The sequence below is a fragment of the Ahaetulla prasina genome, chromosome 4, assembly GCF_028640845.1.
Source record: "Ahaetulla prasina isolate Xishuangbanna chromosome 4, ASM2864084v1, whole genome shotgun sequence".
Classification (NCBI taxonomy): domain Eukaryota; kingdom Metazoa; phylum Chordata; class Lepidosauria; order Squamata; family Colubridae; genus Ahaetulla; species Ahaetulla prasina.
The window spans coordinates 107,611,353-107,638,269 of NC_080542.1; the positions used below are offsets into that span (position 1 = coordinate 107,611,353).

The 26,917-nt window shown below is 35.0% G+C and overlaps 1 protein-coding gene across 1 annotated transcript in view; it reads right to left on the minus strand.

Annotated features, from left to right (window-relative positions):
• Positions 1 to 2,013: 2,013 nt before the first annotated feature.
• The window catches only part of LOC131197192 (histone deacetylase 9-like), a 115,878-nt gene continuing 90,974 nt past the window's right edge, over positions 2,014 to 26,917 (minus strand). Inside the window, exons 10-13 of the mRNA XM_058180935.1 lie at positions 18,486 to 18,602; positions 17,787 to 17,997; positions 16,743 to 16,960; positions 2,014 to 5,014 (exon numbers count right to left, since the gene is read on the minus strand). Of these exons, the coding sequence (XP_058036918.1) occupies positions 4,700 to 5,014; positions 16,743 to 16,960; positions 17,787 to 17,997; positions 18,486 to 18,602 (861 nt within the window). The 3' untranslated portion in view covers positions 2,014 to 4,699. The remainder of the gene's footprint in view (positions 5,015 to 16,742; positions 16,961 to 17,786; positions 17,998 to 18,485; positions 18,603 to 26,917) is intronic.

The window sequence follows — 26,917 nt, forward strand, 5'->3', positions numbered from 1 at the left end:
AATATTTAATAATTGATAGGATGTGGAACAACAAATTACAAAAAGTGAATTCAGATTGATACGGGTGTTAAATGCTTTGTGTCTGAAATGTTTTGAGCTCAAAATGAATTGTTCCAACTGTTCCAGAAGTTTGTTGATGCAAAAATGGCCCTAATTCAGGATCAAGACATCTATTTTGTATCTGAAGCAGAACTGTTTCAAATTTGAAACACTTCTGCAATGGTTCAAACTTGAAACACAGCATTTCCATATTGCAACACCGCACCTCCCTATCTATTGATGATACAAATGGATACGTTATAGTGAATGCTGTATCCAAAAGTTTTTCCAAACGAAAATAATTAAGGTATAAAGTTTGAACTAGAAAATTACAGTTTTATTTTTTTTATAATGTGTATACACTCAGCACAAGATTTCTTTAATATTTTTATTAAAGAAAGAGTTTCCAGAAAGATAGCTGTATTAAATTTTCTGAAGGGAAAACACGAGGAAACGTGTGGCACCTTAGAGGCTGCTATATTCATTACTGCCTAAATTTCATTAGTCTATTTCAGCAGATGAGAGGTGACTGCTGAGCATGAGTTATTATGTTTTCACTGTAGCATATTCAGCTTTTTATTAAAAAATATACAGTCCTGCCCAACTTGATATCTGAGCGCTTCCCCTTAGGAAGAGGATAACTAGATTTTGTTTAATAGTTGACATCACTTCAGAAAACATGTAATCCCCCAAATGTTGTTCTACAAATTACTTGGAAGAAGTTGATCTTATGTGACAATATGCAAAGGAATGTGTTTCATTGTAGTGTAATTATCTGGGTAAATAAGACATGGCCATGCCTAACTATTCCTATTGGTTTGAATAAATTTGAAATATTACCAATTTGTCCTATACTGGAGGTGCTAGTCGTTAATGTGTGATTTTTTAAAATAAGCTTAATATGGTCATCTTGTATTTCTTAACTGCAAATTCCTCAGGATTACCATCAATTCTGTAATATTTCATGAGCAAATAAATAACTTCTATATTAATTTTTAAAACACTCTTAAACTATTTACTAAATCTGCACTATTAATAATCTTCTCATTGTTTCCATCATCCATCTCATTCCACTTAAGACTGTATGACTGTAATTTTGTTGCTTGTATCCTTACAATTTATATTGATATTGATTGGTTCCTGGTTGCTTATTTGCACTCTATTAAGTGTTATTTGTTATTTGTACCCTATTAAGTGTTGTACCTTAGAATTCTTGATTATCTTTTCTTTTATGTACACTGAGAGCATATGCACCAAGACAAATTCTTTGTGTGTCCAATCACACTTGGCCAATAAAAAATTCTATTCTATTCTATTCTATTCTATTCTATTCTATTCTATTCTATTCTATTCTATTCTATTTTACTCTACTCTACTCTACTCTACTCTACTCTACTCTACTCTACTCTACTCTACTCTACTCTACTCTACTCTACTCTATTCTAATTTTTAAAACATTTGGAGTCAAACCATATCCATGGGTCAAAACTTTGAATGACTGGAATCAAAATTTGGGAAAACTGGTATTTATTTTTACTACATTTTTCAAGATGATTAAAATGGTTGATTCACAAATTAAGACAAATGTGATGAGGATAAAATGAACATGCATAGATAATTTTTCCATATGTTTTACAATGTGCAATGGTTAATGTGGGATCACATAACAAAGAGACTTTGTGTAATTTAAACTAGGAAATAAAATCATTGTTCTAAATTCATTGTTTGAACAGTAATAAGCAAACATATTGCCAATATCAAATAAAGAGAACTAGCTTTAAGAATTAATCAAATTTACACAAAGTCAAGTAGGTGAAAGGAAATCATTTTAGAAAAAAATCTTTATTTGTGAAAGAATATATAAATTTGTATTAGGCAAAATAAGGAACATACAAACAAAATATTTTACAACACGAACAAGAAATCACCAAAAGTGTAAATTATAATAAGTACAATAGATTTTAAAGGTGGCAATAAAAAATAAAATTTCTTAAACTCAGTTTTCCCTTTTCACTGGTTTCAGGTAATTTCTGAAAAAAATAAATGGCACAGAAATTTGTTGGCTAGAATGGGATAAGTTTTCTCAACTGCATTATAAAAATACCTTTCTTTCTTTCTTTCTAGTTACATGTATTTTTGAAACATTTTATAGAAAATCTATGTTTAGGTTCTTATCCAAATAAAATATACTGTAGTTCAAAAATGCAGTTTTTCTGCCTCTCTGAGCTAAAAGGCTCTAAGAAAGAAACAAAAATATGTAGGATCAGGACATACTTTATATGCCTTCTTTATGCTATTAACATATAACATTATACATATTATATGCCTACTTGAGGATTTCTGTTCAAGAAAGAATAGCTTCCAAAGATGTATTATATTCTAAAATTTCATAATGGTCTGTCTGTACATAATATTGATGGAAATACTGTAGCTGGTCTCTACTGGAAAAAAAATCTGTTCCCAAAGTTCAACAATGAATTAACAGCTTCTATCCTCTCCTCCTCCTGTAGCACATATTTAAGAAGTTGAATGGTGGAGTTGAATGATGGAGGACCTCCACCTGAATGCTGGAGTTTTCTGTTTTAGATTTAGTAAATGAAACTGCTTGTGGGAAGCCAGATACACATATTGAGAAGTGGGGGAAATAGCACCAAATAAACAATCCAAAGTCTAAAGAAAACAATAAACCAATATATGTTACTGAAAAAGGCAACAGTTGTGGTATAGGTATATAGTTTAGAATTTAGAATTGTTTCACAGATTACTATTTTCTTATCCAGGTATTTCCCCTGTGAAAGAAACTCATGTACACCATAGTACTTCTGCCTTTTTTGCTGTGCTTACATATGATGAAGTAGGTAAATATCTACATTTGTGACAAGAAATAACCTGGATGCACATAAACATTATGCTATGAATTTTGTCCACTGTAAGAAAATAATCAATTATAAACACATTGTATTTGCTTGTCTACTCTATCTTATGTGTATAGGCATATACATTTATATACACACACTCACATGAAAAATGTTAGTCTGTACACATTGCAAAATTTTATAATGGTTTTTTTAAAAAATAAGGTTAAAATGTAAATACTACCAGCTTATATTGGAAGAACATTCTTCATTTGGCAAAATACCCTTGTTAAAAAGTATACTGAATCTTAAAATACCTTAAGATATAAACAATATAACATAAAATTCAAAATTCACTCCAGGTCAATCCTGAACTATACATAAGAGGATGTTAATACAATGAATCTTTAGCTAAACAGAAGTAAACTACAACAGAGTAAACATATCAAAAGGAAATAGAAAAGGAAATGTTTCACTGGAAAACTTCCTTAACAATTTCCCTATTCACCGTGCTATTTTCTCTTAACATAAATCAACTTACAGAGTGCCCTTTACAAAACAGAATAAAACACTAGCCTCTGCTTCTCTTTGCTCTGTTCTTACATTCCAAGTGCATGAATTACTTGGACTTCCTGTTTCCACAAGGCACTTCTGTCTACCTCCACACCATTATTATTCTTCAGGAAAAAAGAAGTGACTGACATAGTTAAGTCAGCAACTGTTTGTACTGCATATAAAATTATCTCAATGATACAGCATTTGAAAGGATCACAATCCTTTTGGAGGCACAATTACATACATGTCTTTGGGGGCGGAATCTTGGCATATTAGTGTTTGTATTTAAACATCATGTACTTTTATTCATAGTTCTTAAGAAAAAAAATACCAGTGATATTGCTGTTTTATCATATTTTACAATTCACATTTAACTAGGAATCTAAATAATCACAGAAGCATTTATGCTTTGCAGAATGTCTCTAGTTTTTTTCAGGGACTGATGTTCTGTGTAATGAATGGTTGTTGCCTTTTAAACAAAGAATGAAGTGGATGCAAAACATACTGACACTGTCATTAGCATATAAACTTTTCTGCTACAGTGTGTGCTGTGCTGTCATTTGAGAACAAGTCAACTAACAAGAAATGATCTAATAACTTAAAAGTTAGGTTCCTTGCTACAAATACCTTCAAATGGAATAGAGAAAAGAATGCTTTTTAAAAAAAAAATCACATAAAGTTAATGAAAATGGAAAGAAAAAAATTCATTTTAAAAAGTACATTCAGTTTTCTTGTATTAGTTTTCTACATTGGTTCCCTCATATTATATACAAAGCTCAGATCACTGGTATTTGGACCAGTATCTATGTAACAAAGGAAAGATTTCTCTTCCTTTAACAGTGTATAGGACTACTATTGTACATATACAAAATGAATAAATTGTACATTAGGCAATATCAAAAATGATTTAAAGATAGGCAAGAGTGAGTATAAAAAGCACAAATCTCAGATTTGGTCAGTAGTCACTGATCTCCACAGAAAATTTATACAATGAGTTCCTTTCCGCTAGATCTAATGAGGCAGAATCCACTATAACTAATATGACTTCTATTAATTACTAAAAGATGTATGTACAACAGCAAGAATTCTTTAATTTAATAAGCACCTTTTCACTATACTTAAAGTATGGGCACATCAGTGTTCTTAATTATGCTGAATGTTAAATTGCATAACTCTTTGGGATTCTGAGGATGAAAAAAATAAGAAACATTCTCTTTATCAGGAATTTTTAAATGTTAACATCATTGTAATCAAATAATCACTTTAATGATAAAATCTGGAGCTAAATCTGTGCCTATTACCTGTTGCATAAAAGCAGACTGCTCCCCAGATTCCATTTGCTGATTTTGAATATCGTCATCACTGTCCTTTGGTTCCTCTTTCACCTTCACAGCTCCAAAAGGTTGTCCCAAGTTGTGCAAAGAAATGCTACTGCTGTCATCTCTAATGCTGACACCAACAGGGGCAGCTCCTTCTTCCTGCATTAAATGCTCTCCTTGAAGTTCTTCTTCAGCTTCTTCCAAACTGCCAGGTTGTTTTAATTGTTCTATGGACTTAGAAAGCATCTGAAATACAGAACAGGAATTGGTTGAAAGGAGTAAACAGAGAAATATAAAGATGAAAAGCCACTTGGCTCGATTTTTTACAACGGAATTAAATGAGCAATTTGTAGCACAATAATTTTGTAAGAATAAACCATTTTAGATCTCTCAAATATAAAGGACTTAATTTGCAGTGGACAATAAAACTGAAACATTTATATTACAGCAAAATACACATTTTGTAATTGTTGCATTGAAAAAAATATTTACTAGAAAAAACTGTACAAAAATTTATATGTGAAAAATCTATTACAATATATACACAATTATATCCATATAATTGTTAAACCAAGTTCATAAACAGCAAAACTAAATGGAATTTGTCAAGTGAATACACACACACACGTATCTCAGTAGTGGGTTTCAATTTTATTTGCTACCGGTTTGCTCATGGGCATGTGCGACACTTCTGCACATGCGCAGAGACATATGGGCAGGTTGGCAATATAGCAATATAGCATTTTTCGTAATACGTGGTGTTCCATCCCAAGTAAGAAATACCTTAGCTATAAGATTAAATTTGAAGATTTCAGGACGGCTGATGGGAGCACATGGCACTGTGCAAGCGAAAATGCTTTCCGGTGGTTTACCATCTCCAACTAAGATAACTGGTAGGAGTAACAACATATTTAATAGAATCTGGAGCCAGAAACAACAGAGCTTTTCCTAAGTCCACTTGCTTCTTGATGTCCTCTACCCTTTGTCACAAGATTTGTTTTGCTTGGTCGTAGTCCAACTATGATTTAGAGTAAAATAAGCTTAGTAGTTGAGTTTTCAAATTCTAAATATTTATTTTATTTTAAATGTACTATATTTATTGGATGGTTTATAATAAATATAGTAGCTTTAAAATACATTGTATAGTTTTTCAGTCTTCTGTCTTTACAGACAAATGTGTAGAGACAATATTAGGGAATAATGAAAAAGTATTAATTAGTGTGTGTTTGATAGATAAACTTAAACACCTTTTGTAACAACTCTGAAGGAGAAAACAAATAATTATTTTTCTATTTATACTTGGCTAACTTCCTACTAGTTAACAATATTTATATAAATGTTCCGTTAATTTTATCATAAAGTTATCAGAATACTCCCATAGTTTTCATATTGCATCACTGTCATTTCTTAAATGATAAAAAACTGACATTGGCTTTTTAAAAATTCTTTTAATCATTATAAGTGAGCTCTTTGCAAAGTTGACAGTCTTGGGCTGTGGGTATTTACATTTACTAATTGCAATTATATATGATTGAATAAGTGAAGAAAATGCAAGAAGAAAATTAAAAGACTGGTAATAATTTCAATTGGGATCCCAGATTTGCTTCTGAAAACCAATAGCACATTTGGGTAAGAGCAAGGAATAGCAGCATATTGATCTCTTCTAGTGTGATGATAAAACTCAAGATAGAAGCTGTACAAGGAAACACACATTCTCCAATTGCTTCCAAAACTACTGCAATGGATCAGGTATATAAAGGAAGTAGCTGCTTATCTTCAGAATGGACAAGATATTCAGACATTTGTAACATCTGTTCCTGAGCAGCCAGAAATGGTTGCTGCTGACTGGTCAGTTGAAAAATTCAAGCTAAAACATCTGTGTGACTGATTATCATCTACAGCTACATGAGTCACTGATGCTGGACCATCTGTAAAACATTTCATATGCCAGTTGCTCGGCATCAGGTGGGTTACCCTTAAAGAGAATCCAAGAGAGAATGAGATCCAGATTACAGCACAGTTAGGAAACATATTTATTTCCTCACTGTACTCCTTCTGCATGCTTTCAAAGTTCAAAGCAGGATTTTTTTTCTTCTTCTGTGATGCATTATAGTGCTATTCTTGCAGCCCTGATAAGGCAGATGTTGCAACCCTCATGTGACATCTGGCATAGTTCACATAAAGAGAACATTTACAACAACTGTAGCACTGATACATGAAATAAATTCCAAACTTTTTTTGTAAACCTACATAAAAATAGATTTATATATGCAAGCGAATTTTCAGAACATGTGCACATACAATACACTCACATACGGAGAAAGTAGGCACTGATGTCTGTTTCATCGACCCAACAGTAATATTTCCCCAAGAATATGTTGTGCATCACTGAAAAAATTTAGATCATTTTTCCGCTGAAATATCCTTCATTGTTTTGTTTTGTTTTGTTTTAACAAAAATAACATTTTAGCTTCACCAAATGTAACTGACTACTTCCTTTCCATGCAATTGTCACAAGATGTCTCTAACTCCCAGTCAGACATTCAGGGGGAGGAACCCATATGGCTGTGGTAGGAAAGCAACTGGAGATCAACCTAATTTTATAGAAGTGGGCAGGAATCAGGGATGCATTTATTTCTTTTCTAGCAGCTGTAAAGTACTGAGAAACTTTTATTTATTTATTTAGATTTTTATACCGCCCTTCTCCCGAAGGACTCAGGGCAGTGTGCAGCCAAATTATAAAACAAAACAATATACAATTAAAACAAAAACTTAAAATAAACATATTCCATAAATGGCCGAAATTTAAAACAATCAAATTTAAAACCCTTAAAATTCATAAATAATAACCCCAATTAAAATTATTTAGAATTAAAAAATTTAAGCCAGTCCCGCTTGAATAAATAAATGCGTTTTCAGCTCACGGCGAAAGGTCAGGTAATTGACGCAAGCCAGAGGGAAGTTCGTTCCAAAGGGTAGGAGTTCCAACAGAGAAGGCCCTTCCCCTGGGGGCCGCCAGCCAACATTGCTTGGCTGACGGCACCCTGAGAAGACCCTCTCTGTGTGAGCGTATGGGTACCTGGGCCCTAAGCCATGGAGCGCTTTGAAGGTGGTAACCAAAACCTTAAAGCACACCTGAAAGACCACAGGTAGCCAGTGCAGTCTGCGCAGGAGCGGTGTTATGTGGGAGCAACATGTGGCTCCCTCAATCACCCGCGCAGCTGCATTCTGAACTAACTGAAGCCTCCGGGTGCACTTCAAGGGGAGCCCCATGTAGAGAGCATTGCAATAATCCAAATGGGAGGTAACAAGTGTGTGAGTGACCGTGCATAAGGCATCCCGGTCAAGGAAGGGGCACAACTGGCGGACCAAGCGCACCTGGTAAAAAGCTCTCCTGGAGACGGCCGCCAGGTGATCTTCAAACAACAGCCATCCATCCAGGAGAACACCCAAGTTGCGCACCCTTTCCATTGGGGCCAATGACTCGCCCCCAACAGTCAGCTGCGGTTGCAGCTGACTGTACCGGGGTGCCGGCATCCACAGCCACTCCGTCTTGGAAGGATTGAGCTTGAGCCTGTTTCTCCCCATCCAGACCTGTACTGCTTCCAGGCACCAGGACAGTACTTAGAGAGCTTCATTGGGGTGGCCCAGGGTGGAAAAGTACAGCTGCGTGTCGTCAGCGTACAGCTGGTAACTCACCCTAAAGCCACCGATGACCTCACCCAGTGGCTTCATATAGATGTTGAACAGGAGAGGCGAGAGAATCGACCCCTGAGGCACCCCACAAGTAAGGCGCCTCGCGGTCGATCTCTGATCTTATGCAGTGTTTCTTAATCTTGGAAACTCCAACGAGATGTGTGGAATTCTCAACCAGCATGGAAGTCCACATGTTTTTAAGTTGCCCGATATGACCAATAGTGGCACAGGGCAGGTGACAGGATATGTCAGGTTATCGGCCTAAGCTCCTACTGCATAATACCCCAAATGCTATCTGATTACATAATTTTAAGATATGTTTGACAATTGAGAATAAAGCATAGAAATTTTAGCATGTATATTCCTAGATACTCAGTAGGAGGAAAAAAATCATGACCCTCCAAAAGGTTTTAGAAATCTTGATTATCATTTGAAGCAGGATTGGCAATGTAAAGTTTATACTTGTCTTCATGCATGTTATCTCAAATATACAGATAGAGGCTATACAATGCTTATTATTTAAATCTTACTCAATACAGTATACAGAACAGCTTCAAACAACATACAAAGATTTTTCTTAACAGATGCCCAAGGGGAAAAAAATCCTATTAATCACCATACAAGGCCAACTGTTAAGCTACGTTTTATTTATTTTTTTATTTTGTCACAACAGTATATATAAGCATAAGCATGAAAATAACTATATAATATATAAGCATATATATATATAAGCGTAAGTATGTAATAACTATATTAATTGGATATAATGAAAGGAAACAATAGGACAGGAACGGTAGGCACGTTTGTGCTCTTATGCACGCCCCTTAAAGACCTCTTACGAATGGGGTGAGGTCAATAGTAGACAGTTTTTGGTTAAAGCTTTGGAGATTTTGAGTAGAGACCACAGAGTCAGGTAGTGTGTTCCAAGTATTAATAACTCTGTTACAGAAGTCATATTTTCTGCAATCAAGATTGAAGCGGTTAATATTAAGCTTAAATCTATTGTTTGCTCTTGTATTGTTGTGATTGAAGCTGAAGTAGTCTTTAACAGGAAGGACATTGCAATAGATGATTCTATGAGGTCCTGTCGAAGGTGGCGAAGTTCTAAATTTTCTAAACCCAAGATTTCAAGTCTGGTGGCATAAGGTATTTTGTTGTATTCAGAAGAGTGGAGAACTCTTCTTGTAAAATATTTCTGGACACGTTCAATTGTATTGATGACTGAAATGTGGTATGGGTTCCAGACAGGCGAGCTGTATTCAAGAATTGGTCTAGCAAATGTTTTATATGCTCTGGTTGGTAGTGTAGTGTTTCTGGAGAAGAAGCTACGTAAGATTAGGTTTACAACTCTTAAAGCCTTTTTTTGCGATATAGTTGCAGTGGGCTTTGGCACTTAGATCATTGGATATGAAAACTCCAAGGTCTTTAACAGGGTGGGGGTCATCTGTAAGGTAATGTCCATCGAGTTTGTATTTAGTGTTTAGATTCTTTTTTCCAATGTGTAAGACAGAGCATTTGCTGGTTGAGATTTGGAGTTGCCAAGTTTTTGACCATTCTGACACAAAGTCAAGGTCTTTTTGAAGGGTAGCTGTATTGTTGGTAGTGTTAAATAGTTTGGCATCGTCAGTGCAAAGAACACAATTACTTTTAATATGATCACAGAAATCATTAATGTATAATATGAAGAGTGTTGGTCCAAGAACACTGGCTTGGGGAACACTGCTATTGACAGGAACAGGATTTGATAGGGTACTGCCTATTTTGACCACTTGTTGTCTGTTTGATAGGAATGCTGTTATCCAATTGTGGAGGGGTCCGGAGATGCCGTAGGATTTTAGTTTTAGGAGAAGTTTGTCATGTACCACTGAGTCAAAAGCTTTACAGAAGTCTATGTAAATTGTATCTATTGTTTTGCCTTGATCAAGATTTGTAGTCCATATGTTTTTGCAGTGAAGAAGTTACATGATAATTTTTTTCTGAAACTAAATTGTTTATTAGAGAGTAGATTGTTTGTTTCTAGGTGGTGGATAATGGATTGATTGATGATAGATTCCATAACTTTACAGGTGACGCAGCATAGAGAGATTGGTCTATAATTTTCAACTAAGCTGGGGTCTCCTTTTCTGAAGACAGGGATGACCGTGGCTAGTGATCAAAGTTTGGGAAGGGAACTGGTCGTGAAGGCTTTTCCAAAGATTATACTTAGGGGTTCTGCTATATTAGTGGAAAGCTTTTTTAAGAAGTATGTACTAAGTTCATGACGTCCTATAGATAGGGATGGTTTCAGTTTGCGAAGAGCTTTTTCAACATTTTCTTCAGTGAAATCTATGTGTTAGGTCATTGTTGGTGCGGTTGGGGAATGTCGGGTATGAGTCATTACTGTTAACAAAGACTGAGCTGAAGAATGTTTGAAGAGGTTTGCTTTAACTGTTTCATCATTATTTTCTTTGCCGTTAGATTCTTTTAGTGGTGGGATGGATCTCGAGTCATTAAGTTTGTTGTTCACAAAATTATAAAAAGCAGGATTGGAATTTGTTTTGTTTTATTTTATTTGTTTTATTGTTTGTTTAATATTTGTGTTGTGTATTCTAGTACATATGTAGCTAAGTAGAGATAAACACTATCTTAACATTAAAGTGAGAAAATTCAGAATGATACATTCTATCAGCAGACAATAAAGATCTTCAAAAATGATTTAGATTAAGGAATTTGCACCTTCTGCAAACACACTTGTAATACCATTTATTAAAGCTGCCCAACTTTTTTTGGGAATCTTTGTTAAGCTGAAATTGTCAGGCAACATCAATAAATAATGTGAAAGTCCTGTACTCATTATCATGTAGAGCCTGAAGCACTCTTTTTCAATCATTTCTGAAGCATTCACAGTCTTGGTAATATCTATTCTAATAATTAAATACACATTTTTCTAGTTGCAGAAATTAGGCATTAGCTCTTAACACTTTTTAACAATAATACAGACTGTTCAATACACAGCCTGTCCAAAATTTGGAACAAGAATCAAAACTTTTTCATCTATTATCTTGTAGCTTCAATTAATAATTCAAATGTAAAGGTTTCAATATAATTAACTTTGAAATAGTTATGTTGTGGAATGTTCCCTGACAAAAATATAATTGAAAATATATGTTTTCACAGAAGAGGCAAGCTGAAGGGATCTGGTTTATGTTTAGGGATTGTGAGTTGAAAATGCCACTCACAAACAATTTAGCACAATACACACACACACACACACACACAGAGACACAAAATCAAATAAACACATTCTCCTGTCTACATATTTCTACATTTTGAAAACATCTTTGTATTCACCCTACCTACTTAAATTTACACTTTGCTTCTTGATCTTTATTCATAGCCTTGTAATAGGAATGTTATATTATTTTATAAAATCAGTCAAATAGTTCTAGATATATTATAATTTATAATCTTCCACACACCTATAATAATTTAAAATTACCGTATATACTCGAGTATAAGCCGAGTTTTTCAGCACGTTTTTTGTGCTGAAAAACGTCCCCTCGGCTTATACTCGAGTATATACGGCTTATACTCGAGGTTTTTTTTTTCCTTCTTTTTTTCACATTATACCGGATGGTGCAAACTTGGCGGGCTTTTGCATTAGCGCGGGGAAGCCCTGCCGGTGCAGTGAGAGGGCGGGGCGGGGGAGCCGCCAGCCTTCTCGGCTGAGGGAGGGAGGCTTTCCCTGACCGGTAGCTGCCTCATTTCCCTCCCTCGGCTTATACTCGAGTCCCCAGTTTACCCCAGTTTTTTGGGGTAAAATTGGGGACCTCGGCTTATACTCGGATCGGCTTATATTCGAGTATATACGGTATATGAAATTTATTTCTATTATCTGTTTTGAATATTTTTTAACAAGAAACATGTGAAAGTCCATAGAGATTCTCAGTCATCCAGGTCATGATTGTCCCAAAGGTGCTTTTTCAGGAGGCAACTGGATTTTCTTGTTTTTCTTTGAAGATGTTTCACTTCTCATCCAAGAAGCTTCTTCAGCTCTGACTGGATGGTAGGGAATGGAAGGATTTATTTTCCTTGCAGACATCTGGTCTGCATCCTTTTAGAGGGTCACAAAGGAGAACCTTTAGAGGAATCTCCAAGTGCTTCAACGACCCTCTAAAAGGATGCAAATGACCAGCTGTCTGCAAGGAATATAAATCCTTCCATTCCTCACCATCCAGCCAGAGCTGAAAAAGCTACTTGGATGAGAAGCAAAATGTTTTTTTAAAAAAAACCAAAAACAAACAAGGAAGTCCAGTTGCCTCCAGAAAAAGTACCCTTGGGAAAAGAAACATATGAAGAAATAGAACAGATATCTGCAATCAAGCCAGATTTAAGGAATTTAGAATCTTATTCATCATCTTAATCAGAATTATTTTAATATTTTTAATTGAAAAGAAGTAGACGCTGCCTTTGAAATGAATATAGGGTTAAAATACAGAATTGTACATACTGAAGTTTAATCTTCAAAAAGAAGTTTCACTACCTATTTTATGTGAGTAGAAAATTGGTCTTTTAATCTGAAATTGAATAATCGTTTATTTGAAAGTCTGAATATAATATAAGGATAATATAAAGAAATCCTAATGTACAAGTTATTTGCTTATAGTCCCCTGATCTAGAAAGATAGTTCTTTAATAAAGAATGTTTGGTCTATTTAAATTAATGACTAGATTAAAATTTATATATTTTTTCTTCTTTAACCAGTGTTTGCAAATTATTAAAATGCAAAAACATCAGATTCCAATTAGTAATATCTGAACAAATTCATTTTAATTTTTTTGTATCCCAAAAATTACAAGGAATTTGCATGTCCATCTAAACCAGAGGTGTCAAACTCAAGATCTGTGGATCAGATCCAGCCCATGGAGTGCTTAGATCTGGCCTGCGGTGCCTTTGCCGGTGAAAACGAAAGTCGGGGGGGGGCTGCATGTGCCCCCCAGCTCTTTTTTCTTTGCCTGAGGGTTAGCAAAACAAACTAAAAGCAGAACAAAACAAAAGGAGAAATGTTTCCCCTTTTGCATTTGAGCATCTAAGAAGGGACAGGAAAGGAGAAAGGGAAAGGGGAAAGACAAAGAAAAAAATGGGAAGATGGGAAGAGAGCTGGAGATCTTTCATTCAAATCTACAGAACCATCCTCAGTTCTGTCAATTCAAGGATGCATACAACTTGAAATTTACAACAGTGGAAATTTGTAGTTTAAAAATAATAGATAGAAAGTTTATAAAAGGATTTAAATTGGGTAATGATATGGAAGAATTGGATAGAATGTTACAGTACTTTTTTTCTTTTTCTCACAATATGAGAAGGTGAATCTGAATCAGAATTATCTGCAAGAGGGCCAAAGTGAGTTAGAGTGCTACGAATATTTCACTTTTTTCCTAAACGTCCTGATGCATAGAAAGGGCTGGGGCTTGAGTTACGATAAGTTAATGCTTTCATCATCCTGACAAAAATAGTGAAAGTTTATAGATGCTACTAGGCTGAATGGTATGGCTTTTAGCAAATGAAAAAGAAATGTATCTTTGCAGAACATCTAGTTTCAATCATAAGCTATACAGATGGCTATCAATTTTTTTAAATGGCAAAATAACAAAATAACAACTAATATCTATTAGTCATCCTGACTATATTTTATGCCCTAAATCAGAGGCAGTATGCCCCTTAATGCTAAGTACTAAAGTAGTAAAGCACTATAGTAATGACTGCTTGAAAATTTATTTGGGGAAAATAGTTGGCTCCTGGGGAAAGTAAATATGGCATATTTTATTTTTAATATTTAAGATGACTGAAAATAGTCTAGTGTGCATGGTATGCGTAGGAATGGCATCTTTTACATCAGAGATACTTGAAACAATAAAAGTTCTGTTGCATTGTCAGCCTTTTGATACCTGTGACAATTTGTTTAACTGGAACTGCCAGAATCCTGTTCTTTTATTGGGCAGAATTGAGTTCTAAAAATTATGATCAAAGGACTCAAGAAGGAAACAAGCTGTCATCTTGATATAATTATATTAAATCTGGCAACAGCAAAGTATCTTTAAATAGGAAGCCGAGTTCAGGTTTCCACACATTCATTTTTCAGAAAGTGAGGGCAAGACTCTCTGCTGACTTCTAGATGAGATGTCAAAATTTGCATCTCAGCTAAAATGTTTTGAGAAGGTCACTGTATTGCATCCCATAGGTATAAACCTCCAATGAGAAGGGATACTGTTTCCTACATCAAAACCTCGGTTTCTGACAAATGACAGAAGAAACTATCTGGGTTTTTTATTTCTTTCACTAAATTGAAATATTGCTAAATTGCGGCTCCAATTTACTTGTTTCTTTTTTTTAATAGTAGAAATATTCCAGAGAAATCTGTATTTTGAGTCTTTGTTAGTTTTTGTAGTTATCATTCTAATCACTAAGTTGGTTTATATCTGGAACTGATTATAAGAGAAATATAATTGATTCAAATATTTTTTTAACATTAAAAATACAAAAATATTCTTACTGGGGGAAATCTATAATAATATTGTTTTCCCAGTTTTTATTAATAGAAAAGAGTAGGCTTCATTGTTAGATCTACCTTAGCTTCCTGCTTAGAACTATAAAAACTAGGAGATATTATTTTGCATTTGGCAGACCATGTTGCATTTCTACATGGCTGTATATGGCTATGCATGTCTGTGTGATATAGTGGTTAAAGTACTGGATTAAGGCTGGGAAGATTCATATTCTAGTCTTCGTTTAGGTATAGAAGCATTCTAGTTAAGTCATTCTCCCTCAATTTTTTGATAAGAAAACTGTAAAGTATCTTAATTGATTAATATAACAGAAATAATAACATGCCTGAAAACATAAGAAATCAGTATCAATTGAAAACAATTTTTATGGAAAAAACATGAAATGCAGCTAATCATTATGCTGTATTCCTTGAGAAAAATATCAGAGAGATTCTGTCTTTCAAACAGTAATAAAAATTTGCTTTTCTCCAAGCAACTGCATGATGGCAAAATATATTGAAAACCTAGGAGCTTCAAGATATACCTATGCCATCTTGATTAAACATATGGAACACATAGTAAATGAAAAGCCCAGTAGAGTTGAAGTTGTGTAATCAAAACATCCAAGTTTAGAGAGGTTAACATGCAAGGATCAGATCTAAACTTTGAAGTTCTCTAGTCTTCATTTTTCCTAATTAAAATGAGATTTAATAATCAAACCACTGTATAAACTATATAGTTAAAATTCAGGTTGTGTTTCTAATTTGATTGGGAATTTTAAGAACATAGAATAATAGGAATGGAAGATAACATAAGATGATCAGCAGCTCAAGGGGGAAAAAATTACCTAGTGAGATGAATGTAACATATTTTGAAATTATTTTTCTCATATGATTATATCTACTATCCCAAAAAGAGCGAAAAATGATTTGTACTCAGGAATCTTAGAAGATATCTAAATAAACTGCTATAAGAATAAACATATGATGTGTTAAAATCATGAAGTAGATGTATAAAATACATTACAAAATATTCTATCATTCAAAAATATAAAATGATCATACAATAGATAAGTGATGACAATGAATAACTATATTCTGATCATTAACTACTTTTTAATCTTTTTAATTGTAACAGAAATTATATAGGCCTAAATGAAGTGCCAATGAGTTTCTACATTTTAGAATGGGACGACTTATTAATTTCTAGTTTTATGCCATGTTGTTGTAAATTAAAATAACTGTTTCTGTTGTGTAACATTATGCATAATGGCCTGTTTAGAAAATATATAAGCTATGTATGAACTATCAAATTTCAACTTAATAAATGGAACTGTAAATGAGCCTTGGATTTTATGCTGCTGTTTCCATTCTCCCTACTTGCATGCATGAATATAAAGCAGAATTCTCCTATTAATGTTATTTGAAATCCTGGCTTGTTTCAATACTTACAATTGTACTTTTCTTGTTTAGATGAAATAGAAAGTGATGGTTAATTGAGTTCTGCTCTGCTTTCAAAAGCACTTGCAGACAGAAAAGGGTGGTTGCAGAAAAGATGTAATATTTTTATATCATTAAGCCAAAAATACTGTTGAATAATCACATTCAAAGAAAATTCTGATACTTTGCAATGATTTTTAAAAAATTGTGTAAAAGTACCTCTACTGTAAATTGAACTTATATCTAGCCATTTTTGTCTTGAATATATGTGTATTACTGCACTTTGTTATGTACTGCACTCAAATAAAAACTTACTTTGTTCATGTGAATTTGCTGCTGGTACTGTTTCTGTTTCTCCAGAAACTGCTGATGCTGTTGTTGAATGACAAGTTGAGCCAAGGTGCTCTGAGGGAGGGGAGCAGACTGGGTTCTGTTTAGTGGCCTGTGTCGAGGTAACTTATGTGCAGCTCTTAGGCCAGGTGAGACACTTTCATTGGTTGCCAATGGTGACTGTGGATGAAGAGACCCTGTACCTGCAGGACAGCAACATACCTCTCATCAAAAGAAAAGCCAATGAAATGTAAGACTATAATTATCATTTTTCATAAAATTGAACTAATTAAATATAGAATTTGGCATGTGTGATTTTTGAATTACCAATGTACATTTTTCTTGCAAACTGAAGAGACAATTTACTCAAGCATCAAACTGAATTTAATATCTGCAATTTATCATAGAGACTGCACATATACACACTTGGTTTTAATGCTCAAATTAATTAGAAATGATTACACAGTGATTACACTGATATTTTTTTAAAAACAGAATATATAAATTAATGAGTTTGATGAAAGCAGAATCCTGGTAAATAAAATGTAAACACTTCATACTTCTGTCCTTTGTATCTCTTCTAAAAGGTTTGAATAACCAGACTGCTGATCCTGACAATTAATATATATTAGAAATTATCTGGAGACAGTTCTTTGGCTTGGGAAAATATTTTTTGCTATTTATGATTGCAATGGACTAGTCTTGGATTTACTGGAACTGGGTTTTTGGGAGAGTAATTTGGATTCATGTTGTTTTATATTTTAAACATTGTATGATTCAATGATAATTGTATTCTATTTTGTGCCTAAAATCGGGGAAAATACACATTTAGCAAGAAATTAGGGCATTTGGGTCAGACTGTATTTTAGGGGCAACATAAAAGCAATTTGGGGTTTACAGGTGAACTCTGAACTGAAGATTGTTTATATAGTAGACGTTGGGTTAGTTCAAGGCAACTTCCTATTTTTCTCTACAATTGCATTTTTTATTAAAAATAAAGTCTTTTTCCAATAATTCATTCATAATTACCTATGGGCAGAAGTTTTTGCTGCCTCATTTTCTCCTTCAACAGCAAATGTTGCAAGATAGCCTGATGGCTATAGTTTGGTTTTCCCTCTGGAACAATGGGCTGAGGACTTGAAAGTGAACTGATAGTCCCCCTGGGCTGACTAGACATGGCTACTCCTTGCTTGCTTGACTGCATTTCATTCTTTTGTTTTTCTACAAATGATGATGATACCTAGAGACCAAATGAAGAAAATATTAAAAAAGACAACTTCCAAATTACATATTTAAAACTGTTTTATTATTCCCATGGTACAAGATAATGTTTAATATAGAGATATGGCAGGTAAAGGAGGCATCTTCAGGCCTTCTTATTATTTAGCATTTCATATCTCTATTGATTTCCCAAATTTACTCCTTGTCAGACAAAGTTAAATGATAAATAGATATATACAGAAAATGGGAGTCAAAAAAATTAAATTGTCTTGGCATAAACATAAATTGAAAATTAATAGATCTATGATAATTTGTTTCTTTACTTTGAAATAACAACAAAATTATTGAAGGAAAATGTAAAATAAAGACTCTCATTTCAACAGTATATAATTTTTTTATTTGAAATCATTCTGTATTATTTTAACTCTGCCTTGAAATAAGAACTTGAAAGTATTCTAACACATCTCAACTAAATTTGGCAAAAGTATTCCTAACCCAGTCACTTACTGTGAGTGGTGGTTGTACTGCCGGAAGTCCTAAAGTGATGTTAGGTAAAGAAGGAGATGCATAGAGATTCAAAAGGTTCATTGATTCTTCATTGATGAAAATGCAGTGTTGTGGAACCTGTGGAAATTTTTTAAAAGAGAAGATTGTGTTTGGCTCTTGTTGGACAAAGAAGAAGAAATGGTTTCTCTTTCACGCTAGTGGTATTCCATTGAAATCCTGATAATGAAAAACTTTGTGTCACAATTCTTAGGACACAATTTCACAATTATGGGTAATAATTTCAAGCCATTGGAACATAGAACAAAGAATTAATCCACAGCCTACTTGAAATTCTGAGTTAACTGCCAGTATATCTGGACTGTGATAGCTTAATAGGTTAATCTTCACATTACTTTTTGTTCATTCTGCTTGCATGGAACAGCAAAACCTAGCAGAATTGCCAAGTATTTTGTTGGCACCTGGTGTGCTGAATGTGGCTGGGGGATAATAAATACTGCAGTCCTGACATTAGCTGGGAATTGCCACTTTTCCTTCTTCATCTATAATGGTAACACTATTTATCTAAGCTTATATATTGTGCATTGGTTATTCGGTTCCAATTCATTCCATATAATGGAATCCTTAATTTCGGATATCATCCAAATATTGAAATTAGATAAAGTATTACTATTTTTCTTCCTATATATCTGAGATTATATAACATGCCCTTTCATGATTTACCACGATACTTACTATATCTAAACAGTTTCTAAGTACTTAGTCACTCTACATCAGATAAAGCATGAAACTTGCTTTTCTGGGAATGCTTTTCTGACAGTTATTGCAAGTTCTTAATAAAAATGTTAATTTTGCCCTTTCCTTCTCTGAAATTCATGTTCTTCAACATGTGGTCTACTATATCTTCTAGAATTACCTTTTTTTGTTGTTATTGTTTAACTCTTCCCTCCTTCCCAGATTTTTTTTACACAATAAGAGCTGCAAAAGGTCTTACTGGACTATGGAACTCTGGCATGATATGGTCCTCAAGGGAACAACATCCTTGAAAAAGAATACCCTCTGTAACAGTATGACACAGGGACTGCTTTCTTCCCAAACAAAAAGCATATGGCACTCCAATAATAGACCACCTCTATGAGGGATCCTGTGCACTCAAGCTTTGACTAAAATAAATATAATAACTTGTCAAGCATGTTGTGTAGAGCTGTAGATTTTCCTCTGGACAAACCTGGGATATCAATTAACGTTGGAAAATACCTAGAGTTAATACAATGCAACCTCAGACCATCAGTAAAGAATTGAACAGCACAAAAACACAGGATGTTATTCCAAAACATAACCTCCCTATAGAGTTTGTTTGGAGACTAAACGTATCATTGACATCATAAAGAAATTGTCTATATAAGTCATCTATTAAAATTGTACTGAAAACATGCAGCAGTGTAAAATATTTTTAGTCATGTGTACATGAAAATAAAATAGAAACAACAACAATATATAAACAAATTATATGCTGGGGCATGACAATAACAGTTCTGTTGAAATGCTGTTTATATTTTATAGATGTTGGAAATGTGCAAATGGTACATTAGCTTATGAACTGTTATTTACTCAGTACATTGTGTAATGAATAATTTTAATCTATATTTCTTTATATTTCACAACAATGTGTATATATACTTTTACCTATATTATTTAATATATTTTTAAATACCAAGATTTAGAAATATATGATTAATGATATTTAAAACTAATCTTTAAAGCTTGCATGTGTCATTAAAGTATATCATTAAAAATCATTTTTATCATTAAAATACACTTGGTACTATCCTATTGGTATGTGTTTAATTCAAAAGAAATCATAGTTTTCTGCCAGTAATGTTTCATAATAGCTATTCTGAAATGGTGTAAAGAGTAGCATAGCAATATCCAGTGGAATGAATGGTTGTCCTCTGCGGTCAGTTGGTCCAGGAAATGTCACACAACTTGTGAATGGTAAGGAGCCATACATTTTGTTTTTTTGAATAAGAGAGATCAGAAAAAGCCACAAAATGTCAGACCCAATGAGAATATTCTATTCAGGGAAGAATTCAGATTAATTATTACATGCATCTTTAGGCAAGGGCTGTGGCTCCATGGTAAAGCACATACTGATTCAAAATATCCCAAGTTCAATCCCTAGCATGCCTATTTAGAGCATGGTAATATTCATGACAGGAATCCTGAAATACTACTGTTTCTCAACAAAAATTATAATAAAATGGGCAATTATATGACTTGGTATATAGAACTTTCTTTCATTCCCATCTGATATGATTTATATTGCCAATCAGATTCTCACACCAGTTTTGACCATAGACGATGATTGGATGTTTATACAGAGCATATGTGGCCTAGGGTGAAGACCTTTAAAAAGAAAAGTTTTCTTGATCTACATACTATCTTCCTGCTCTTCGAGGAATTGCCATTTAAGAAAGAAATCTAATATGAAATTCTTATGTAGTTCTTAATTTAAAAACAACACACATAATAAGCTACAGCAAACACACTTCACTTGAATAAAATTGGTTGTTTCTGTAGTTGCATTTAAATACTGAAGCATTTTATCTTTGGGGAGCTGAAATGGTAGGCAATGTTAAACAGGCACCAAAATCCAAGGGAATTCTCTTGTGCTAGCAAGATTTAAAGTAACCAGTTTGTTCCTTAACGGTCTAATGGATAAACACTCTCAGACCAGTTTCTTCTCAATTACTGAGGCCATTGAAGAGTATGGTTAGGATACAGATATTTTGTACACCTTCTCTACAGAACATTCCCAAGTTGCCGGAGAGTTCTGAGTACAATTATATACAGATAGAATATTTTAATTATGGTAAATAGCTTCATATTTAAATAAGTATAATTCTGGTCTTTAGAAATTATATAACATATAACACTACAAAATTGTATAAATTATAATAGTAAAACACTGGGGTGCGGTAAGAATTTAATTTGCTAATTATAGGCATTCCTGCAATGAAATAAGTTAATGCTGTGGATGCATGCACCTAAACTAGAACTGTGAGACCTATTTCTATTGTTATAAGCAATTATGTTCCTCCAACTTATTTTCTAATATGCATATTTTTGATAGTCAGTTGAAATCAATAGTTCCACTTGAAATAAATAAATGCTTTAAAAAACCTAATTTCATTTTGTTTAAAATACTGTAAACCTGAAACCTATATAATACAATATATGAATAAGCAGATAGAAAATATTTCCATACAATCAATATATATTTAAAACAACAATGGAACACAAAAAATATTTATACTAAAGCAGATACCTTGCTGAATGTAGGTTATTATTCTCTTACCTCTTACTTCTTACTTAGCAGGTATGTAGTATTTTACATCAAAATCCTTTTTAGCCTACAGGTAACACAGATCTTCGGCATATACACCATATGTTTTAACTATTAAATGATGGCCTTGTTCCCTAATTAACATTTCAACAGCAGAATAAATACCATATAATAGTAAATTTGTTTGTTTTAATATTCACCCAAAACATTCTTTTTAAAGGCTGCAAACAAGTTTTCCCCACTCCAATATGTTTTAAAAGACATTTAAAATTAGATTATGAGAACCTATTTCTTCATTAAGAGTTGAGAAAGTCTCTCCCATTTAAATTGCTTAATATGAAATGTATAGCAGAATCTTTCTAGAAGGCATTACTGCTCAAAAATTAACAGATCATGCAATATTATTTTCTTATCCGAAATAAACTTTCTGTGTTGAAAGTACTGCTGTATGAATTAGTGTATTTTGAGATTCTATATTTTTAACTTCCTGGAATCTTATGCAGAGCTTTATGACTCAAAAACACCACATGGTAGCTATCAATGTAACCTTTTAGGAAAGGGGATTGTTCTGGGCCAAAGAGAAGCTACTTATCAGTGTGAAGAGGTCACACGCCTGCCCTTGGATCAGAGTTCACACATACAATTAATTCGTTATTAGAAAAAGTCACTGTTGGAGACTGAACTGGGCTTTGCAGCTTCAGAGGTTATTGTCCTGCCAATGACCTGAAGAATTATCCCTTTAGCTTTCTATCTGACAAATTACTTTCCCTTATGCTGTTTTTTTTTATCAAAAGATTTCATAGGTTGCAATCTTGCAAATGTTTTTCCATTTCATTTTATTGAATTTAGTAGAAATCAACATAATGCAAGTATATGCAAATTACATGCTAAATAGTAGATTTTGCAGGGAAATAGTTTTTTGAATTAAGTCCAGAATGCAGCTAAATACAATTATAATTAATACAATCACTATTGTAAATAATTTGCCCGAAAGTTAACAAAAATATGTCAGCTTCCCAATTCTTGCCAATCATCCTATTCTTTTTAACTGAAATGTCAGACATTTATTTTACCATCTTCTGCATATAAGGAAGTGTTTCATCAAAACAAAAAATATCTTCATACTAACGGGGCTTAGGCCCTTTTCTTTCATTCATGGAAAAGTTTGGTAATCCCCATCCGTTTTTCAGAGCAATGGGAAATGTCACTAGAATAGAATTTTTAATTTTTTTTAATTGGCCAAGTGTGATTGGACACACAAGGAATTTGTCTTGGTGCAGATGCTGTCAGTGTACATAAAACACTAGATCGCCTTGTTGTTAGCATATCATTTAATTTATATATATATGTAGGTCTTTGGTTATTCGGGTTTTCTCCCGCGTAAAATTGGAAGTGTCTTGGCGACGTTTCGACGAAGTCTCATTCGTCATCTTCAGGCTTCAGCTTTGTGTTTCTGGGAGCAATGTGTGATTGCAGCTGTTTCTTTCCTTTTTAACTACTAGTGGGGGTTTGAACTGATTGGGTGGGAGCTTGGCTGTGCTCTGATTGAATGGGGTTTTTTTGTGCTCTGATTGGCTGGGGATATGTCCTGTGTTGGTGGGGGCTTGGTTGTGCTCAGATTAGTCTGAGTTGCAGGGGGATTTGAGCTGGTGAGCTGCATTGCTGTTGTTTGGCTTCGTGTTTGTGGTCGTGCTACATCTTCATAGTGGGCGTCTGTCTGCTGTATGTATGGATTGGAGGGGTTTGAAATGGCTAATGTTGCAGCTGCGGTCTGGCTTCTGGTCCTTGGTCGTGCTTCCTGATCAGTGTGGGTTTGGGTCTGCTTTCTGGGTGGATGTGTGGTGGTGACATTCTGTGTGGACCTCGTGAGTGTGGGTCTGGTGTCATTCCTCGTGTTAGGAACTCGTTTGTCAATAAGGGCGGGTTTCCAAATGGCTGGTAGGCGGGAGGTATCATCTCGTTTGTTCATGCGGTGTGGACGTTTTTCTATCTCGATGGCTTCTCTGATTATTCTGTTGTTAAAGTGTTCAGTTTTGGCGATAGTTCTGGTCTTTTTAAAGTCAATATCGTGTCCTGTGGCTTTAAGGTGTTGGACCAGGGAAGAAGTTGGTTCCTCTTTTTTGACTGAGTTCTTGTGTTCTTCAATGCGTGCACTTATTCTTCTGTTGGTTTGTCCGATGTATGTGGTGGGGCAGGCGGTGCATGGGATTTCATATACTCCTTGATTTTCTAACTCAGTTTTGTCTTTGGGGTTTCTTAGGATGGTGGATATTTTTCTGTTTGTGCAGAATGCTGTCTTGATGTTATGTTTGTGGAGGATCTTGCTGATTCTGTCTGTGGTGCCTTTTATATATGGGGGGAGGGCTGTGCCGTTTTCTTGTTCTCTGTCTTGGATTTTAGTGGGGGGTTCTTTTTGGATTAGTTTGGTAATCGTATTTCTCTGGAATCCATTGGATGTTAGTACATTTGTGAGAGTGTGTAGTTCAGTTTTTAGGTATTGTTCATCAGCTAAGCGTTTTGTTCTAGAGTTAAGTGTCTTGGCTACAGAGTTGATCTGTGCTGGGTGGTGGTGTGAGAGTGCATGCAGATAGCGGTTTGTGTGTGTTTTCTTCTGGTAGATGGTGTGTCCTAGGGAGCCATTGGGTTTCTTGTAGACTAAGACATCTAGGAAGGGAAGTTGGTTGTTAACTCTGTTTCCATGGTGAACTGTATTTTGGGGTGTAGGCTATTGAGGTGTGTGAGGAAGTTGTCAAGTTTTTCTTTCCCATGTGGCCAGATTATGAAGGTGTCGTCTCCGTATCTGAACCAGAGTTTGGGTTTGTGATCAGATTTTTCTAGTGCTTGGGTGTTCCATGTAGAGGTTGGCAATGATAGGTGAGAGGGGTGATCCCATGGGTGCTCCTTCTATTTGTTTGTATTTTTGTCCGTTATAGATGAAGTATGTGTTGGATAGGCAGTGGTTGGTCAGATCTAGAATGTGCTTGGGGGGGTTATATTTGTTTTGGATAGCTGTCAAGGCTTCTTTGATTGACACTTGGGTGAAGAGGGATATGACACCAAAGCTCACGAGTAGGTCGCTGGGCTGTAAGTTTTGTTTCTTTATGATCTCTATGAACTGGAATGAGTTTTTTACGTGTGAGGTGATGGATTCTGCATAGGGCTGTAGTTGTTTGGCGAGAAATTTGGCTAGGTTTTGTAGAGGTGAGCCTATGGAGCTGACTATGGGTCTGAGTGGGGTTCCTTCTTTGTGTATCTTGGGGAGGCCGTAGAGCTTAGGGCATCTGGATGATTTCTCTCTGGGAATGATTCTTTGTTGGATTTCTTCGCTGATGGGGGAGGGTTTTATTTTGGATCTAGTGGTTTTTTCTAGGTAGGTGGTGGGTCTGTTTTTAGGGGCTTGTATGCAGGGTCTTGGAGTAGGTTGGTTAATTTGGTTTGGTAGTCAGATGTGTTCATAACCACCATGGCGTTCCCCTTGTCTGCTGGTAGGATTATTATGCTGGTGTCTTTTTTCAGGTTAAGTAGTGCTGTCTGTTCCTCTTTGGGTAAGTTGCTTTTGGGTGGCTTGTTGCTATATATATATTGCTATATATATATATACACCTGTGAAAACCTCAGGAAAATATATATATATATATATATATATGTTTTCTGAGGTTTTCATGGGTGTTTGTATATAGGTCTTTGGTTGTTCGGGTTTTCTCCCGTGTAAAATTGGAAGTGTCTTGGCGACGTTTCGACGAAGTTGCATACAAGCTGCATACAAGCCCCTAAACACAGACCCCACCACCTACCTAGAAAAAACCACTAGATCCAAAATAAAAGCCTCCCCCATCAGCGAAGAAATCCAACAAAGAATCATTCCCAGAGAGAAATCATCCAGATGCCCTAAGCTCTATGGCCTCCCCAAGATACACAAAGAAGGAACCCCACTCAGACCCATAGTCAGCTCCATAGGCTCACCTCTACAAAACCTAGCCAAATTTCTCGCCAAACAACTACAGCCCTATGCAGAATCCATCACCTCACACGTAAAAAACTCATTCCAGTTCATAGAGATCATAAAGAAACAAAACTTACAGCCCAGCGACCTACTCGTGAGCTTTGATGTCATATCCCTCTTCACCCAAGTGCCAATCAAAGAAGCCTTGACAGCTATCCAAAACAAATATAACCCCCAAGCACATCCTAGATCTGACCAACCACTGCCTATCCAACACATACTTCATCTATAATGGACAAAATACAAACAAATAGAAGGAGCACCCATGGGATCACCCTCTCACCTGTCATTGCCAATCTCTACATGGAACACTTTGAAACCCAAGCTCTAGAAAATCTGATCACAACCCAAACTCTGGCTCAGATATGTAGACGACACCTTCATAATCTGGCCACACGGGAAAGAAAACTTGAAAACTTCCTCACACACCTCAATAGCCTACACCCCAAAATACAGTTCACCATGGAAACAGAAGTTAATAACCAACTTCCTTCCTGGATGTCTTAGTCTACAGAAACCCAATGGCTCCCTAGGACACACCATCTACCAGAAGAAAACACACACAAACCGCTATCTGCACGCACTCTCACACCACCACCCAGCACAGATCAACTCCGTAGCCAAGACACTCATCTCCAGAACAAAATGCTTAGCTGATGAACAACACCTAAAACCCGAACTAGACACTCTCACTAACGTACTAACATCCAATGGATTCCAAAGAAATAAGATTACCAAGCTAATCCAAAAGAACCCCCACTAAAATCCAAGACAGAGAACAAGAAAACGGCACAGCCCTCCTCCCATATATAAAAGGCACCACAGACAGAATCAGCAAGATCCTCCACAAACACAACATCAAGACAGCATTCTGCACAAACAGAAAATATCCACCATCCTAAGAAACCCCAAAGACAAAATTGAGTTAGAAAATCAAGGAGTATATGAAATCCATGCACCGCCTGCCCCACCACATATATTGACAAACCAACAGAAGAATAAGTGCACGCATTGAAGAACACAAGAACTCATTCAAAAGAGGAACCAACTTCTTCCCTGGTCCAACACTTTAAAGTCACAGGACAT